Source organism: Corylus avellana, chromosome 1 (genome assembly GCF_965113065.1).
Source record: "Corylus avellana chromosome 1, dhCorAvel1.hap1.2, whole genome shotgun sequence".
Taxonomy (NCBI): domain Eukaryota; kingdom Viridiplantae; phylum Streptophyta; class Magnoliopsida; order Fagales; family Betulaceae; genus Corylus; species Corylus avellana.
The window spans coordinates 37379832-37399158 of NC_142490.1; the positions used below are offsets into that span (position 1 = coordinate 37379832).

The 19327-nt window shown below is 31.7% G+C and overlaps 1 protein-coding gene across 1 annotated transcript; it reads left to right on the plus strand.

The window, feature by feature from the left end:
• The first annotated feature begins 4666 nt into the window (after positions 1–4666).
• LOC132171577 (PLATZ transcription factor family protein) lies at positions 4667–8212 on the plus strand. Its single transcript, XM_059582939.2, has 4 exons — positions 4667–5037; positions 6359–6433; positions 6554–6694; positions 7557–8212. Exons 1-4 carry the CDS (start codon positions 4801–4803, stop codon positions 7881–7883), a joined length of 780 nt encoding a protein of 259 aa, XP_059438922.1. The 5' UTR covers positions 4667–4800; the 3' UTR covers positions 7884–8212.
• The last annotated feature ends 11115 nt before the right edge of the window (positions 8213–19327 follow it).

Here is a 19327-nt window from a genome sequence, read left to right on the forward strand (position 1 = left end):
TATGTTTTTCCTTCAAACTGATAAAATCTTATTTAATGAGAGTTTTCATACACTATACCTTTCGCATGATTTTTTCTGAGTTCTTGCTTACTTTATTGGATTTGAGAAACAAGGTGCTTCATACATGTGTTGAATCTCTGTTGTTTGAGTTGTATGTTGATAACTCCGGTTTGCTAAGGTGTTCATAAGGATGTGCATGAGGTGTTGGATATCTCTACAAGTTTTTTTGTTATTGTTTGTTGTGTGTTAAAAAAAATTAAAAACAAAATATTTATTTTAAAATTTTTTATTTTTTTCTAATTGCTATGTGTATTTTTTAATAAATAAAAAATTGCGTTTATTTTTTGGTTTCAGTTTGAGGGGGAACACGTGGCATGTCCGGACACATCACTTACTTGTAGGGACACGCGTGTTCTCATTAGCCCCTTCGAAAGTCTTAAACCACAAAATCCATTTTTTTTCTTTCTCTCCTCACTCTCTTGGCCGCTATTCCTTCTTCTTAAAAGTTTTTCGTGCATCTTTCATTTGTGTGGTTCAAGCTTCCATTTTCAAACATTTCTCTTTCCTTGTTCTCCTAAGGTATGCTCTCTAAACCTCAAATTTGTCTTATTTCACATATTGTTGAGAATCAAATCCTAGGGTTTGAAAGTTGGTTTGAATTGTGAAAATCCAAATTTGTGGGTTTTTGTTTGGTTTTCTTGATTATCATATGGTTGTGGATTGTTTTCTCTATGTATTTAAGCATGAGTTTTTTTCATTTTTCTTGAACTCCTTTTTCCATGTCTAACTTTTTGTGCATACCATGTGTTCGATAAAATGCCTAAATGAAGTATTGCACCTATTTGTCAATTTTCCTCTTGAAATGCTTCATCTATGAGTATGTTTATGCTTTAGGTATTGTTTATGGTGTATGTACGCATGTTTTGTTTGTTCACAAGCTTCGTATTCATATCATCCATGTTTTTGACAAAATGTCTAGTTCAAGTAACTCTTGTTCTTGTTTGGCATTGAATTCTTTCTTTGGGATTTGATGACAATCCGTGAGGAGATATGTATTATTTTTTTTCTTTATGAGTGCAGAACATTGTGTATCCAATTTCGGAATCCACACCTAGGAGGAAGCGCACTCGCAAAGAAAAAGCTATTTTACAAGACAAAATTTTGACTCGCAATATTGTAATTGAGCGTGGAGTGGAGCAAAATGATCTTCTTGTTGAACCTTTCTGGTTCATCTATGATATATTCCACGACAACCAATGGAAATCATTCTTCGTACCTGTGAGTGCATACACTAGGTTAGTTCGGGAATTTTATTACAACATCGAGGCTATTGATTTGGTTTGTGAACCATCGTTCAAGACCAGGGTTTCAGGGAAAATTCTCACTATCACTCCAAGTTTGATAAGTGAAGTCACTGGGATTCCCTTAACAAATGACAAGCCACTTCCTTTTCTGGAGACTAAGCCACAACCATCTAAAGCTGACATTATGGCAATTCTTAATCCTGGTGGGGAGCTCGAGTGGGACAGCAACAAGACCAAAATTCCTATTGGATATGTGCGGGGTCCAGAGCGACTATTAACTTGGATTGTGCTTCAAAATATCTGGCTTATCTCTCACAACAATCATGTGCCCCTTGACCGAGCTATCATGATATATGGCATTATTCGGCGTGTTCAGTTTTGCTTATGTACTCATATGGTGCAGACAATGCTTGAGCTTCATGAGGACCATTCTATTGCATTACCATATGGTGGCCTCATAACTAAGATATTGAAAGCCACACTGCCTTAAATTGCTGCAACTGAACATGTGGAAATTCCTGAAGGATATTTGGCAAAAGAACAGTGATGAAATCAAATGCTCAAATTCAAAGGTTCCAACCTCAAGGAGAACCTGCTCCTCCAGTTATTCCTAACCCACAAACCGCATCTTCCTCAAGGTCATCAGATGTGTCAAGTCAATTGAACACAATCATTGAATTACTCCAATCTCAAGGCCAAAGCATCGAATCTATCAAGAAACGACTTGCGGATCTGGAGTAAGATCTGAAGCACATCAGGAACAGTAAATGACAAGACTGCTCTTTGACATTTAGTGCTTGGAAGACAAAAAAAATTTTTTTGTTGTTACTAGTTTTGTTTGCTTTGCCTATTTTAAACAGTACTCTTATAGGGTTTATGGGTTGTTTATTTGTTGAACTTATGTTGTGCTTCCTTGTGTCCTTTCTGTGACAAAAAGGGAGAGTTTAAGTCTGTCTAAACCCTATTATCATATTGTCAAAATTGAAGTTGAATTTGTTTGGAACTAAAGACGCCCAATTTTTTCCCTGTAATCCCTTTTTGCCCTTTCCCCAAAAAAAAAAAAAAAAGAAAAAAAAAGACACCCAACACACGCTTTGTATTCAAAATTTATAATACAGTCCTTACGTCTTAATTAATTTTTAATTTTCAATTTAAATGATCATTTTTTATTCGAAGCACATAAATTTCCTTTTCTTCTTCTTTCTTTCTTTCTTTTTTTTTTTTTCTTTTTTTTTCCCCCTTAAACCAGCCCATAATTTTCGTAGTGATGCTAGAGATATATCACTCATTATTAGATTACTAACCAAAGTGCTAAATGGAATTTAAAAATCACGTAAAAACCATAATATATTTTTTTTTTTGTAAGTTAGTTCATGATGATTGATTAGTTATCCGTTGAATAAATTTAAGTTCACAGTTTCGTTTCACACTATTTTTTAGCTCTGCGTTGATCTGGCCCAAGCCCATACCATATACTTGGGCTAGCACAGAGTCAACAAGACTGGGCTATGTGATATACTTGATTCTTGAAATTTGATGAATTATAAAAGTAAAGCTAATATGTATCAGTCAAGGTAATTATTCAATTTTTAAAATATTATATATATATATATATAATCTAATCATGTTTTTTTTTTTTGATTTAAAATTATTTTGAATTATTTTTCCTTGGAGAATATTTGGGAAAGCTAGTTGCACGATGTATTTTCACGTGCAACTCCCCTGTAATTTTACACAAATGCTACTTTTACATGGTCGGTGATCTTTGAGACATTCAATTTGTTGCCTTCCTTGATCCTCAATTGACAATCAAAATTCCCAACATGTCGTCTTAACTAAAAGCCTAAATTAATATGGATCTTGAAATATTTGAATCTTTGAAGAATTCTTCTCGATTTTCGCAAAAGTTTTCACATATTTGGATACATAGATTTTTTTTTTTTTTTTTTAATAAACCCTAATGACTAATAAGTACTGGTTCAAACGAATGAAAGTTGAGTATGTAACATTACTCATTTTGAACATATAGTATATAACATAAGACTAATTTTACAAACTAATTTTTCGTGTTAATATTACAAAGTATCACTTGTCGGTACAAAACCACATTTTTTGGTGGTTTCAGTTCATTTGATGGGACAGGTTATTTATTCGACCCATTTTCAACTATTCTTAGGATGATGATGTTCCGTTTGTCTTTCATGTTTTTGTAATTTCCCCTTTCCTCCCTTCCCCGCATTGAATTAAAAAATAAATAAATAAATAAAAATAATAATAATAATTTTTAATGTAAACTTACAAAATATCTAGGGTCATAGATGATATAGCTCTTAATTAAGCCCTAAACTAGCGTCCACTTGTGTTAGTGCTAAGCTTAGTAAATGGAGGAGATTAATGAAGACATTTATGGTAATTCCAAATTGGACACACCTCCCAAAATTAATAGACAACATGACTACAATTAGGTACTTTGATTCATCCAATACATACAAAAATAATAATTTTAGTATTTCAATGAATATAATACGTTAAAAAAAAGACAGACCAAGTGTATATTCTCAGCCTCAAATTATAAAAAATAAAAAAATAGTAGAAAAAAGGACAGGCAAGTTTGCATAAATACAAATAATTTAAATAAATGACCTTTTATGTCATATGCCAAGCTTTGTAACCGAGGTAGTGCTACTGCACCTATTGGCCAAAAGAGACAAGCCACCCAAGTTCCACCACTTTCTGTTCTCAATAAATTGGAGGAATAATGTTATGGGCAATTGCAAATGACCTAATAAAGTGTTAAAAGTATATATATATATAATAAAGTGTTAAAAGTATATATATATATATATATTACACATTACTTCCAAACCAATCAAGTGCTAATAAATAGTTTTACACCCCTCATTCAAAATAATTAAAAGACTAAACTATAATAAAAGAAATTACTATTTTCATTAAAATTGAAAAGAAAATCAAGTTTTTAATACACAATCATGATAGTGTAAGTGAAAATATACAATTAATTCATAATAAAATGAAATAATGCAGTGATTTACTTAATTATAAGCTAATATGTTGAATTTAAGCTTTGAATTTGACCACAAGAACAATATTAATTGCATGCTGCCATATAAAACATCAGTCAAAATACATAAACAATTACAAACAATGAATCCTCTCTCTCTCTCTCTCTCTCTCTCTCTCTGAGTCACAGCTGGTTCATTTTTATTTTTTATTTTTAATATCTAGAAAGAAAAAACGACACAAAAAAATACACACACTCTCCTTGTGTGTCTGGAAACGACAAAGAATCTGGAACCTCCTCTGCTATAAAAAGAGGAGCTTGTAGAAAAGGACTTTTGAAGTTGTAGGTTTTCACAAAAGCACTTGAGAGAGAAAAAAAAAGTTCATAAATACAGCTGAGGCCACCACTCTCTAGGCTTTTACACACTCATAATTCTCTGCAGAGGGGGAGAGAGAGAGAGAGGGAGAGAGAGAGATGGTGAGAGAGTCGTGGTCTTCAGGCATGGAGGATGCAGGAGGGGTGGTGAACATGACGAACAACATGAACATGAAGCCTGCATGGCTTGAGGGGCTGATGGCTGAGACATTCTTTGGTGGCTGTGGGGTCCACGAGAATCGCAGGAAGAACGAGAAGAACGTTTTTTGCTTGCGCTGTTGTCTTAGTATTTGCCCCCACTGCCTCTCTTCTCACCGCTCTCACCCTCTTCTTCAGGTATAATTGCTTTGCTATGCCACCATGTCTGAATCATCAAATCCTTCCTAAATCATTTGATTTCTGCTAGTTTCCCTTTTCTGCTGTTCCAAACTGTTTTTTCAGCTCAATTCTTTAGTGGGTACTTGGGAATTCTTTGGTTTTGTTTTTTTCCATTGAGTTCTACCGTTCTTGAATTCTTCTGAAAATCAAATTCTAGTGCAGTTATGCTGTTTGGGTATCCAAAATCTTCTTATGATTGCTTTAAATTCTTAGAAAAATCTCTCTTTTACCTCAAACTTTGTTCTGGGTATATGTGGTGATTTTGGTTTTAGAGAATTGGCACAATTTCTCAAGATATCTGTCAATTGTCAGTATTTTCAGGTGATGCACCGTACAAGGGATTCTTTCTTTCTTTCTTTCTTTCTTTCTTCCTCTTCTCTTTTTTTCTTTTGTAATTTTCTTTTCATACTTGCGACCCTTTTTTCTTACTAATTTAATTTATGGTTCTCTATAAGAAAACTACAATATCCTAAATTTTGTAAAAATCAAAGTTTCAGTTTGGTATTGAGACAAAAAAAAAAAAAAAAAAGAATTTACATTTTCAGAAGGTTTATGAACTTCTATAACACATTAATAAACCTTTCTTTAAGGAACCTATATATAAATAATAATGCTTACAGAATTCACCAAAATCTCTGTGCTTTATTATTAAAACACACACATTGAGATAAGATGTTCCCATACTAAATTGGATCTATACTGTTTGAGATCAGAAAAAGAAAATCTTGGTTGTTTTTTTCATATATATATATAATTAAATTTTTTTTTTTTTTTTTTGCCAATTCTTGTGGATCCGTCCAAGATTGTCTTATGTTAGTGGTCTTGGTCAAATTATTTTATTTTATTTTATTTTATTTGATGTAGAAGGTATTCCAGAAATGGTTCACCATGTCTTCCTTGATTACCACTTTTTGGGTTTGGTTTCTTTCCCATTTATGGCAGATTTCTTATTTATCCTTATTTCCCTGCAAAGGTTCTTCAGCTGTTGCTTTCAATGAAAGCGAAAGTTTGACCCAGTTTTTCACATTTCATTGTCGTATTTAATTATCGTTCCCATAAAGAACCCCACTTCCCTCTAATGTTTTCTTTCTCACAAGCTTCATTTATTTTTACCTCAATAAAGCTTGCTTAATTACCCCAAGATGCTGTAATTTCTTCTCTTTTTTTTTTACTTGATTAATTAATTTTCTACTTAATTTAGGTAAATTGTGCTCCACTGTTATTGTTGACCAATTTAATTTACCTGCCATAAGATGATCGTGTTGTGGTTAATATCCAGGTGAGACGATATGTTTACCACGACGTCGTTCGATTGGGTGATCTTGAAAAGCTCATTGACTGCTCATCTATTCAGGTTTTGACAGTTTTTAAGAACTGAGGAAAATGGAATCATTTTGATTGTTTTTTTTTTTTTTTTTTTAATGCATAAAAAAAATAAATTAATTAAAGTATATATAATTTCCTTGTTTGGCAGCCGTATACCATAAACAGTGCCAAAGTGATATTCTTGAATCAGAGGCCACAGTCTAGGTCTTCCAAGGGCTCTGCCAACATATGCTTTACTTGTGACAGGATTCTCCAGGAGCCATTCAACTTCTGTTCACTCTCATGCAAGGTCCATTTCACTTCCCTCCTTCCTTAATTCTTTGCCTGTCTCATGTGTTTTATATTCTGTCTTACTGTTTTGCCCAACAACATATATAATCGAATACCCATGATTGGTCTCAAGTGTTTCATATTGTTTTCCAACAATATATATAGTCGTATACTCATGATTGGTCATATTTCTTTGCAATTCTAGGAAAAACTCTTTTATGCATTCCTAACTTCTTTACTCGGTTTGCATAATCATGGAAGAATTCCCATTTGGGGTTGGTAGCAAAAATTCTCAAATTGGTTTTTTATTTTTTTGGTTTTTGTCGTGCGAGTATATGTAAGGGAACATCGATGGTGTTTTGGGTTCGACTTGTGTCGAGGCATTAATATATGACTATATAGATAAATCTTAACTCGACTTATTTAATTCAATGAGTCGGACCCTTAAACCCTAACCGTTAATTTTGTATTAAGCTCGTGTCAAAACTTACTAGTCCTAAATACCACGTGTCGATGTACCGAGACATGATAATTAATGGAATAATTTTGACACAAACCCTAACTTGTGAATGTATGTATATACGTATGTTGGGGTAACAATTCGTGTTTTAAGTGTTGAATTCAAAGCTATATAGGTTAATTCTAATTCAACCCATCAACCTTAAGTCGTTAATTTTATATCGGGTTAATGACCTAATTAAATGTCACATGTTGGGTTCACAATATATTGAGCCAGAGAAGACCCTTCAATTATAATCTGTTAAGTTTGTATCAGGTTATTGAGAATGTCAAAAATTGATATATGTGGGTTAAATGTTTTTTTTTTTAATTATTATTTCTATTTATTCTTTTAAACATTGTAAACGCAACAATTAATGCAGGTTGACCACATGGTGTACCGAGGAGAATATCTATCTGGCATTTTGTATCGGTATGATGAATCCGACTTTGCAATATCGGAATTTGAGGGATTGCGCATGGATGGGTCGTCGGAGATCATTGATGATGATGGCATCCTAGAAGATCAAGACCATCCATTGCAATACAGATCAGGTTCATCATGCTCCAATGAGGCCACCAGCAATTCTGTAATTCCACGTGAACCAGAGGTGGTGAAGAAGAAGAAGAAAGGTGGCTTCCTCCCCGGCATTGTTCTCTCTCTCAGCAGCAGGAGAAAGGGAGCTCCTCAGAGGGCTCCTCTTTCTTAAGATGTCTGGAAATTTCAAGAGATAGGGAATAAAATTTAATTATTAGTACCTACTAAAATGTAATAATTATATATTATTATTATTAGTATTATTATTAGCAGCTTAAATTAACGTTGGTAATCATGTTTTACATTTATTATCCTATGTTTAATTAGTGTTTTGTTTTGTATTATTGAGTGTTGTCGTCGGAATGTGCATGGGGCAATTCCGTTACTCACCGTAGGTGGTTGAAGATGGTCCGACTCCGGCCGCCATCAATTTTGTATCCATGTAATGGATTTTGCCACTGTATATGCTATTTTATCTGACATAAAAAACCTTTTATGTTACATTATTTTCTTCTTTTTTATGTTAATAATATGTTTTTTGTTTTTCTTTTTCTTAAATATTTTGAGAATATATGTAAGTAAATATATTTTTTGGTGAGAACTTTATAATTTTTTTTTTTCCTTTTTTATATTAATTTCTCTAACATGAACTACATCCCATAATGTCTAGCCTATTCTTTGTAGTGTTTTGATAATTTCTTTTTTAGATTGAATGGTTTTGATCCTGCTTTTATGATTTACAGCACAAATTAAGTTAAACGAACTAGAATTTGATTAAATTCTTCTCAGGAAATATAAAATTATGATCATGTATATGTTTTCACAAGAAATATATAAACTTCAATCCAACTTGTTAATCTAAGAGTGAAAACTGAAATTCATTTAGGTTTCATGGACATAATTTAATTAGGTTGTTTCAGTAAGAACATAAAATGGAAATAGAACTTGGGCGATCATCATAAAATGAAATGGTTGATAATTTTTATATGATATATATAGGGGTACTGGTAATTCGTGTTTGCATATCAAATACGAATGGTGTCGAGGCGTAAATATACAGCTATATAAGTTAATCTTAATCCGATATATTTAAAAAAAATGGGTACGTAAGTCGTATTAAAAATAGTCAACTCTTATGTTACATGTTGGGTTTAGGTCGTGTTGAAACATAGGTATAAGACTATATAAGTCAACCATAACTCGATTCATTTAATTAAACAGGTCATACTCCTCATAGCGAGGGGTGAAAAGACGGTTAGTAAAATTCACTAACTACTAACCGCTTTTTAAAATAAAATTAAAAAAAAAAAAAAAAAAAAAAAAAAAAACGTCGTTTCTATGGAAATACAATAATATCATACTACATAAAACATCGTTTCATGTATATATATAGCGGTTACCATCTAAGCAGTTAGCAATTTTTTTTAACTATCTTAAAAAACGGTTAGCGGTTGGCGGGTGATTAATAATCGTCCCTGCCTTTTTATTTATGCCTCTCAATTCTAACTTACTAATTTTATACTGAATTCATGTCAAATTTATAAGTCGGGTTAAAAATTATTAACGTTACACGTCTCCCAAAAATAAGTGGGTGGTAAATTCAAACTTGGAAATGAGATTTAATAATTGGAAGACAGAAAAAGTAAGGAAAATGTGAAGCAATAATTAGATGCTTGGTTTCAATAAAAAATATAAAAAATAAATAAAATAAAAAATAAAAAATAAAAAACAGAAATTGATGTCGTTGGGGGGAGGAACGAGGATTCACGGGAAAGGTTAAGCTAAATTAGTAGGGGGAAAATAAAATGTTGATATTTTGTAAATGTTTTTTTAGCCCTAATCAAGAACCGGCCTACTTTACACGTAGTGAAGGCAACATAGGTATAGCATGCACTGCACTGCGCAACCCATGCGAGATGGGTACGGCTCCCTAACACACGACACTGTTGTTTACGACAAACGCCATAGTGTCCACCGGACAAAACGTGGCACGTCGACGCACATACGCTGCTCCTTGTCCCTACTTCTATTTTCTCATCCGTAAACTTTTGTTTCTTCTGTGTGTGTTAATTTTTTTTTTTTTTTTTTTTTTTTTTGGAGTTTATTAGAGATTAGTCAAGTTTTACTGCTTATTTATTAGTCCTTAATTAGGTTTTGATGAAATACTTAAGTTTTCGATTTTAGAAAAAACAATTTGGAGAGGAGGAAGACCGAGCAGACTTCCACTTCTACTTCCTACTCTTACCCTTCCCCTCTTCTTCTTCTTCTTCTTCTTCTTTTTTTTAGGTGTTTTTCAACCATATCAGCAATTTCGACCTCTCCGCTATGCATCATTTACCTTCCACTATGTTGTGCTGTTCATATCATCCCCGGCCGCTGTTGCTGCTTGCTGGTTTTTTTTTTTTTTTTTTTTTTTTTTTTTTTTAAGTAAGTGGTTTCTTCTCTCTAGATCTGCCCTCATAAGTGAGCATAAATAATTATGTGACAGGGGTTATCTCTCACGGTCGGTTTAAATAAATTTTGTTATAAAATTTGGCTACTCATATCTTAGATCTAGTATGCTCGGAGCATATTTGCTCTTTAACTATATTTGTACATGGGTTAGCAGAAGATTGAAGTCATACATAGCACTTGATTGTAAGAATTTTTGTTTGTATCTATGACTTTGTAACCTCATAGCATATGGTTATGATTTTTGCATAGCTTTATGCTTTGTGCTGTAAGAGCTTTTGCTCTACTATGTAAGAGTTTTATACTCGTGATCTTTAATTAATGAAAATATGAAATCCTCACATTTTCATTCCAAAAAAAAAAAAAAAAAGTTTTCAATTTTAGCAATTAGGTCAAGTCTTGGTTTTATTTTAAATAGGTGTGTCGGTCATTTCATTAGACATGAAACTCTCGTTTGACGTGCCATGTGATATACTTACATTAAATTATAAATTAAAAAGTTAATTTATGGTATATTTGTAATTTTAAGTAATTGAGCTTTGGCATGTATAATTGGCACATAATGTGCCAAACAAGAGATATGTGGCAAACAAAAAAAATCTAACAACTTAATTGTCGAAAAAAAAAAAACAAAAAAAACAAAAAAAAAACAAAAACCCAAAAGACTAAATTAAAATGGCTGAAAATCTTAAGATTGGATTTGATTTTTCCCAAGTTGAAAAATAATGACCCTTCCTTCTCTTTGAAAATGACAGTCGATTTTCAAATTTCAAACTGAAATTGAAATGAAAAAAAAAAAAAAAAAATCCATATCTATTGTTTGTTTGTTTGTCTTGTTTTTTCAATTTTTTTATTTTTTATTTTTGGTAGTTGTTCATGACATAATTTATATTTGGGGTGTTAACAATTAATTTCCTTTTAACTAATTAAAAATTAATCCTAGTTGTTAAATTCAAAAACCAATAGCAAATATATATATATATATATATGGATTTTAACATGCATGTGCATGCCTTTTACCGAGTTTTGGCAAGATTCCAATGACAAAAGTTTGTAGTACCAAGAAATTTGGTCAGCAAATATGATTTATTTGAAAAATTACATAAAAATTGTTGCTTAATATTATTTTATTAATCAGACAAAAAAAAATATCCTGGGAAATTATTTTTAAACAAAAAAGATAATTGTGATGCTTTTACAAAAACAAGTGAAGATAAAGTTGATTTCAGTGATAATAGGTTCCATTTGTTGGGAAGTAAAGTTGACTCAACTCAAATCTTAGATTCTAAATTTTACAAATTCATGCAATTATGAATATTTGGAGTGTTTGAAATAATAATAAACTTAAATTTGCATGTATAAGTTTTGCCTGAAATGTTATTTAAAACAACTCCGATAAGGTTCTCACTCGATAGAGGTCAAAGAGAAAGAGACCATATTCTGGATTTTTTTTTTTAAATAAAAAAAAAATGAAGTGATTTTTAAAATTATAATTTGATGAAAATTTAGTAGTGATTAATCACAAACCTAATGGTAATTTTAGGATATTAAAAAAAATTACAACACATTTCTTGTATTTTTTCAACGGTTTAAATTTAATTATACTTAATGTCTTTCTTTTAGAAAATATAAACCGTAAAAAATAGCGAACATAGAGGACAAAAATGAAATAGTGGATAGGGTCAGTAAAGACTGAGATGCTAACCGCTAAAGTCGAGGATTTCAATTTTTTTTTTTTTTTTTTTTTTATGAGCTAAAGGGCGGAAAGGGGTAACTAGTGTAATTTTTTCTCTTGGGCGTGACCATCAAGGTTTCCACTCACTGTGGAATATTTGGTTTAAGCCATAGTTATTGCCAGGGAATGCACTCCTGTCACCACAGCCCCACCAAAATGCAAGTTGGTAAAGCCTTTTCTTAGTAGAATCTAGTGCGCGCTGCAAGCGGGTTCGAACCCGTAACCACTAAGAAGAAAGAATGGAGAAAATTGAACCTTATTCCTAACTGCTTTACCAATTCAATTATCACCTTGGTGGTAAGGATTTCAATTAGAGACGTGCTATTTCTCCATCTTTCATTATTTTTTTTCTAATCAACATATAAATGTAAACCCTTTTTGTTTTTTTTTTACAAAGAAATAGTCTTTAATATATATATATATATATATATATATATATATATATAAAAGTGAGGCAGGTGAAAATTTAGGGGTAGTATCAAATATGAATAGTCTCACATTTTGTTTTTTACTGGACAGAAGAAGGACAATGTACTGTGACGTGGTTAGGTGCACAAGATGACAAATGATAAACCCAAGGCTTTGTTGTGTTTCCTACGGTCCTACCCACATCCACATGCTTGCTGCGCTACCTATTTGCATTTCGAATCTTTTTTTAACGAAATTTTTCTGTCACCCTATCGTATCCCTGTCTCTCACCCCCGCCCACCTGTATTCTCTTGCCTTTTTCTCCACTTTCTATTTTTATTTTTATTTTTTTGAGAGATAGAAATTGAATTGAAGCAAATTCTCCTGCATAGGATTCTTAATTTCTACAACCACAAAACTACAACATGTTAGATTCGGCTTAGGATCCTATAAAAAATTATTATTATTATTATTATTTCAGTCAAATTTGAAAAAAGTTAAGGAGTCTTTTGAATATCAAATATAAGACTAAAATAATTTAAATGGAGACAATTGCCTCCACTCAAAATAATACGGCTATACTCGTGCTCTTTAAGAGTAGTAGCAGCGACTTCATTATGGTTTTTCTTTAATTTGATAAACAAAATTACTTTTTACTTCCTTATCAAAATACATTTGACAATAGTTTCCTTTATCTTTGGATATAACATTAAAATATATATATTTTATAAAATACAAGTTTTCTATCTAATCTTACATTTTTTTCTTTTATAAAAAGCAAAAAGATGAGAGAGGAGATAGAAAAGATAAATATTTGTGTTAAAATATGAATAAAAGAGCTATAAGAATGCTTAAGGGAGCAATAAGGAACCTGCAGGATATATTTTGTCGTGAAATTTTTTTTATATATTGAATGAACTATTGGGTATCTGTTACTAGTGTATTATTACCTCATGAAGCGAAGGTTACTAATTCGAATCTCCCCTCTCTCCTCTTGTTTGAACATGTCAAAAAAATAAAAATAAAAAGTATAAATTGAATATGAATTGTGGTCTATATATATATAGAGAGAGAGAGAGAGAGAATACTTTTATACATCATTCATTTCTATTAATTTCAGATTTTGAAATAAGATAAGTGAAAATATAACATAATTTTTTAATTTTACTATGAGACCTCACTTATTAAAGATAAGATAATATAAATTAAATGATCAAATTAATCTCTTTCTACTTGTTTAAGCTTATTTTATTTTAGGGAAAAATTGAATTTAGTCCTTAGGTTTTCATTTGATTTAGATTTTTTACTTCAGTTTTCAATTTTAAGAATAAAGTCCTTAGATTTTGCCCAAATTTTAAATTGATCCCTCTATCACTTCACTGTCAAAGTTAAAGTTTTTTATCTGCTACGTGTAGCTCAATTGACACGTTAATGTCTATATCAACACTTAATATCAATGTTATATCATTATGAGCACCAAGTCACCCATAGAAAACAAAACAAAACAAAACAAAAGACCCAACTCTGAAAATAAAAATCATCTTCTTCGTCACCCTAATCTTTTGGATTTATAGAAAATTGTTAACTTTGACACTGACATTGATATTGGGTTCTAACATGAACCCTAAAGTGTTAAATGATACACACCTGACAAACAAACTACTTTGACGTTAAAGTGATAGATGGACAAATTTAAAATTTAGGCAAAATTTAAGGACTTTATTATTGAAATTGAAAACCTAAAAACTAAATTCAAATCATATGAAAACTTGAGGGCCAAATATGATTTATCAGTAGTTATCTGTCCTTTTCAGCTTTTGAAAGATTAAAAAGAAAGAAAGAGAGAGAGAGAGAGAGAGACATCATATCGTAAAACCTGGTCAATATCCGACCACCACAGCTTTCTACGAATGGAAGCACAGACATTATGGTGATAGGTGTGGAGTTTGGTTTCTTTAATTTAGACAAAGTTATTGGAGAAATATATATAATTAAAATTATGAAAGTTTTCGAGCTTGCTGGTGAGAAATGGTGTGTGGACTGTGGGTAGTGGGCAGCGCTGCATGCTGCCGGAGCTTCCATGATCTTTTTCATGCCTTTTAACAAATATATGCTCAAACTCGATAACTCAATCATGGCGTTATTGCTATGGATAATACGATGATATATTAATCATCAGATTCCTTGCATCCCTGGCTGGCCTCCATCTCTTCCAAAAGTGCAGACATGACAACTGAATGAACCAAAGCAGTACTGAATATTAGACTAGTCAAACAAAATATCAAAGTAAACATGGAAATATATACAAGAAAATGAAATCTTTTTTATTTTTTCTCGTCTTATTGTGTCTATCCATCAGTATAAATACTTGTATAATTTCTCAATAAGGAAAGAGGGGAAAGCATAAAAAGAAAGACATAATTTAGGTGGTTGGATAAAAGTTTTATCATAGAAAATTTCACTTCTCATCATACAACTACAAGGCAAACCACCCGTTAGAGAGTTTTGATCTTGAACATTGAATGACTGAATAATTGTTACTATAGGCTAAATTGGAATATCGGGGCCTTTGGCCCACATCAACTACTATGGCTAGAGCTTGGACATAACAATTATGGTTGGCATCGGCTACTATGGCCAAAACTTGATCAAGATACTTTTACGATGAAGCGTGTGTTTGATCTAGTGGTGACTCCAACTTAATTTAATCACTCACTAAGAAAGAGTAATTTATTAATAAATAAATAATTGAGATTGAGATAAAAATATTTGATTTCTTTTAATAAAAAAAATTATGGAACTCTGGAACTTGTTTTTGGTGAGAAAGGGTTGATTCTTGTTTGAGTAATATTAGAATATAAATTAAATAATTAAAATTTATCTCTTTTTATAAGTTTAAACTTTTAAAATAAATAATGGTTTAACATAATATTAGAGACAAAGATCATGAGGCAAAACCATGACTCCACAATCTACTTCTCATTTCATATCGTGAAGTATTTTACATAATAAGTCTCATGTATTAAGAAAAGTTTAAAAATGCGTTAGAATAGAAATTAAATTATTAAACTTATTTATTGCTATTTGCTTTAAACGTTTATGATAAAGACTGGTCTAATATATATATATATATATATATATATATATAGAGTGAGACTAGTCAAAGAAAAACGAAAGTAAACATGGAAATATATATAAACAAGAAAATGTACTTTTGTTTTCACATGTAATTGTACCCCATGAAAAGCAGTGATTCATGTGCATGCAAGACCAAGAGAAACATGTTAAGAGGCAATTGCACAGAAAAAGAAAAAAAAAATACCCTTCATATATATATATAGTGAAGGGTACTTTTTTTTATAGTGAAGGGTACTACTCCTGCTTCTAATGATGAGTTATGTTATGCCACATGGTAGTTGATGTATGCCTCGCAACATGTGATCAGGGCAGCTAACCAGCTGCATATATTAAATAATAAATAATAGACTGGTTGGAGTCAGGTTGGTTCGCATGGCATGTCACATTCTATTCTGCTTCCATTGGTACAACCACCTATCAACCCTGCTCAGACACCATACCATCATTGCTTCAATGCTCGGGGTTCTTCCACGTGGCCATAACCATGCAGATCGAATATTTTCTTCACACCTGAGCAGCTCTCATCACTGATGATATATATATATATATATATATATATATATATAGTTCATCGTCGCCCCCAACCTTCTGGTTCTTCTTTCAAATGATAAGGCGATGATTATAAAGCATAAGCCATGGCCATGGGATGTTAAAAAATAAACACACATACATGCATATATCCATACATATACGAAGCTGCCTTTTTTTAACTAGAAAGATAACTAAAGGAGATGAGTAAATTACACAACAAAAAGCCAAAAGATGTTTTCCTTTCTTCTCTTTGAAAATACAGTTATTTCCAATTCGAATGAGATAATAATAGTTAGAATATTAATTAAATAATTAAATTAATTATTTTTTATCAGTTTATTTTATATTTTAATTAAATATTTTATGTGTTAGGCTTCACTTATTAAGGAAGAGTTTAAGCCCATACGTGAGAATAAGTATTACGATATTAATTAAATGATTAAATTTATTATTTCTTATGAATTAACTTAAGCGTTTGAGATAAATAATAATTTAGCATACGTGTTAAACATAACATATTAAGGTAGAGTTTGAGTCCATAAGTAAATTCAAAAATATTAAAATATTAATTAAATAAATCATTTCTTATTAAAAAATGATAAAAATAAATAATTATCTCAATCATCTTCATGTTCAGAGAATTCTTGTAGTCAGGATTCTTGGTTAACCTTCTTTTCTAATCACCAAGCATACAAAACCAAAAAAAAAAAAAAAAAAAAATTGTATACATATTGGCTTGCTTTTTTAATTTTAAATTCTTTTGAGGTAAATCGGACAATCCACTGACCCCACTGTCATTTGTTGACTCAACTAGACCAATAAAGGTTGAATAAAAAATAATAATAATAATAATAATAATAAAAGAAGACCAATAAAAGTGAAGAGAGTTTTACGTTAGATTTGCGTCAAATAAGATTAGTTAAACAATTAACGTAAGAGTTTGGAGAAACTACATTTTGTCCTTATAAACTATAATGTTTTGGTACTTTTTTTTCATGAACTATCAATCCGACCCTAATGAACTATCATTTTTTGTCCAAAACCCATATTCTGTCAGTCAAATGCTTACTCCGTCAATCAAACGCGTTAACTCAGATAATTTGCCTGTCACTTTGCCCTCATGAATTGTCACTTTGCCTTTGTAAACTACAATACGTTGTCACTTTGCTACATGAATTACAACGCATTGTCACTTTGACTATCTGAATTAACGCATTTAACTGACGGAATGAAGGTTTTGGGCACCAAATAGTAGTTTATGAAGGTCGAGTGTCACAGTTGATAGTTCATATGAGCAAAGTGAAAATACGTTGTACTTCGTGAGGACAAAATGTGGTTTCCCCTAAAAGTTTTCTTGGAATTCTACCCATCCCATTAATTGTCTCCCATTTTTGAACTAGGGTGGCATTGAAAAAGGCTAAATTCTTTTGCTGTCCCTCTTTTGTATGATTTTTTTTTTGGGAGAAATTTCACTTACCCAGCTGAATTGTCACTTATTTTTGCAATGTTACTCTTAAGGTTCAAAATCTTCCAATTTAGTGTATCTAATTTTTTTTTTTTTTCAATGTTTCCCATTTGTTAGGATTTTCCGTTAAATCCCAACAAAATTTCCAAAATACCTGTTTTCTTTAGGAAAAATATTTAAAATATTTTGCAAAGATTGAACCACGAGTATATTTGCAAATAATGTTAAATTCAGACCAACGCCTTAATCTATGAATTTTTTTTTTTGTTTTCCCTAAAACAAATTAGGGTATTTTGGGAAAAGTTAACGAAATGGTTGCATTGCAAACAATTGAAAGATGAATACATCAAATTGAGAGAAATTGAACTTTAAGAAAGACATTGCAAAAGTAATGATAATTCGAGAGGGAGGGGGGAAAATGAAGTTTTCCCAATTTATTTAAGAAACTAGTTATTAGATATAAGATCTCAGGTGGCATTACTTACTATGAGTCTAAAATTGTAGACAACAATATTAGTTAAATAATTAATATAAAAGTTCACTTTCTGCAATTTCACTATGAATTTGGAAAATCTTGTCATGAAAAAAAAAAAAAAAAAAGAAGAAAGAATCATCTCTCCTAGCCTCCTGCATGAAGTGATGAGGAGGGGACAAATCAAGCCTAAATAATAAACAAAAGAAGTAAAAGGAACACAGCCCATGGGCCTATATCATGGGCTCCCATGCAGCACTTGCAGAAAGCATACATATCATGAATTGGATGGGATGGGATGGGATGGGATGAGTTTCAATGAGCATTCCAAGGTAAAATTAATTATTTTAAATCAAACAAATAAAAAAGTTTTTAGAGTTTCAAGGTGGAATAAGTTGGAGGAAATTTAAAAAGGAGGGGTCATAAAAATGATAACACTGTGATTGATTTGATCAGAAGTTGTTGTTTCATAATTTTGTCATCCACCTGGAAATAAATAAATAAGTACAAAATAAATAATAAAATAAAAAGGTAATCAATCAGCAAAGAGGCTCGTGACTGGTGATGCAGGTCACCGTACCCAATCAAAGTAGGGACCCTCTCTTTTGGAGTGCTGGAATTAGGGCTCACTTTGAAACTATACAATTGTGACTGGTAATTTGGCAGGATTCCACATTCAATAAAGACCCACTTTTCCAATTGGTCACAGTTTATTACCCAATTGGACATGCTGCTCCAAACCATCTACTTGGGACCCCAATTTGCTGTCCAGCTCACATGCATACTCTGTTTCTATAATGCAACTTCCTACTTTTCCTTAGCTAGTGTTTGGAGTCTTTTGCCCTCTATATATATTTGTCTACCTAGAAAGTGAAGAGAAAAAAAAACCCTAAATCTTAATATTCTAAACAAACTAAGAACTAACCACTTTAAAAAAAAGGGGGTGATTAACTTTTTTTAAAAAAAAAAAAAAATTGGGAGTTCAATTGAAACGCTAAGAAAACATCGAGGATTATTTTCCATTTTTTGACATGCGCCGAGAAATGGAATGACACGTTGACTAATTCTCGGCCTTTTTTAGTTAGTAAACCTTATGTTTCGAACTCTCTTTCATTTTCACTCCTCATCGCCTCTCTCTCGCTCTCTCTTTCTCTCATCCTCAACACCGTCTTATGGTCAAAAGATGTTTATTTTTATGTTTGGCCTTAAATTCAATAATTGTTTTGTGACCGGCGCAACTATGTTTAATTGGTGGTCACAATAAACGGATGTTACAAGCAAAGTAGCCTACTCAAAGTTAGACTCGGTCAGACTGCTAGTGATGGATGGTATGCGTCAATACTCGGGATATCAGTATTGTACTACAGGTCCCTCAAAAGAGCATCAACCTTGCCGGGAATGGATTAATATCTGGAG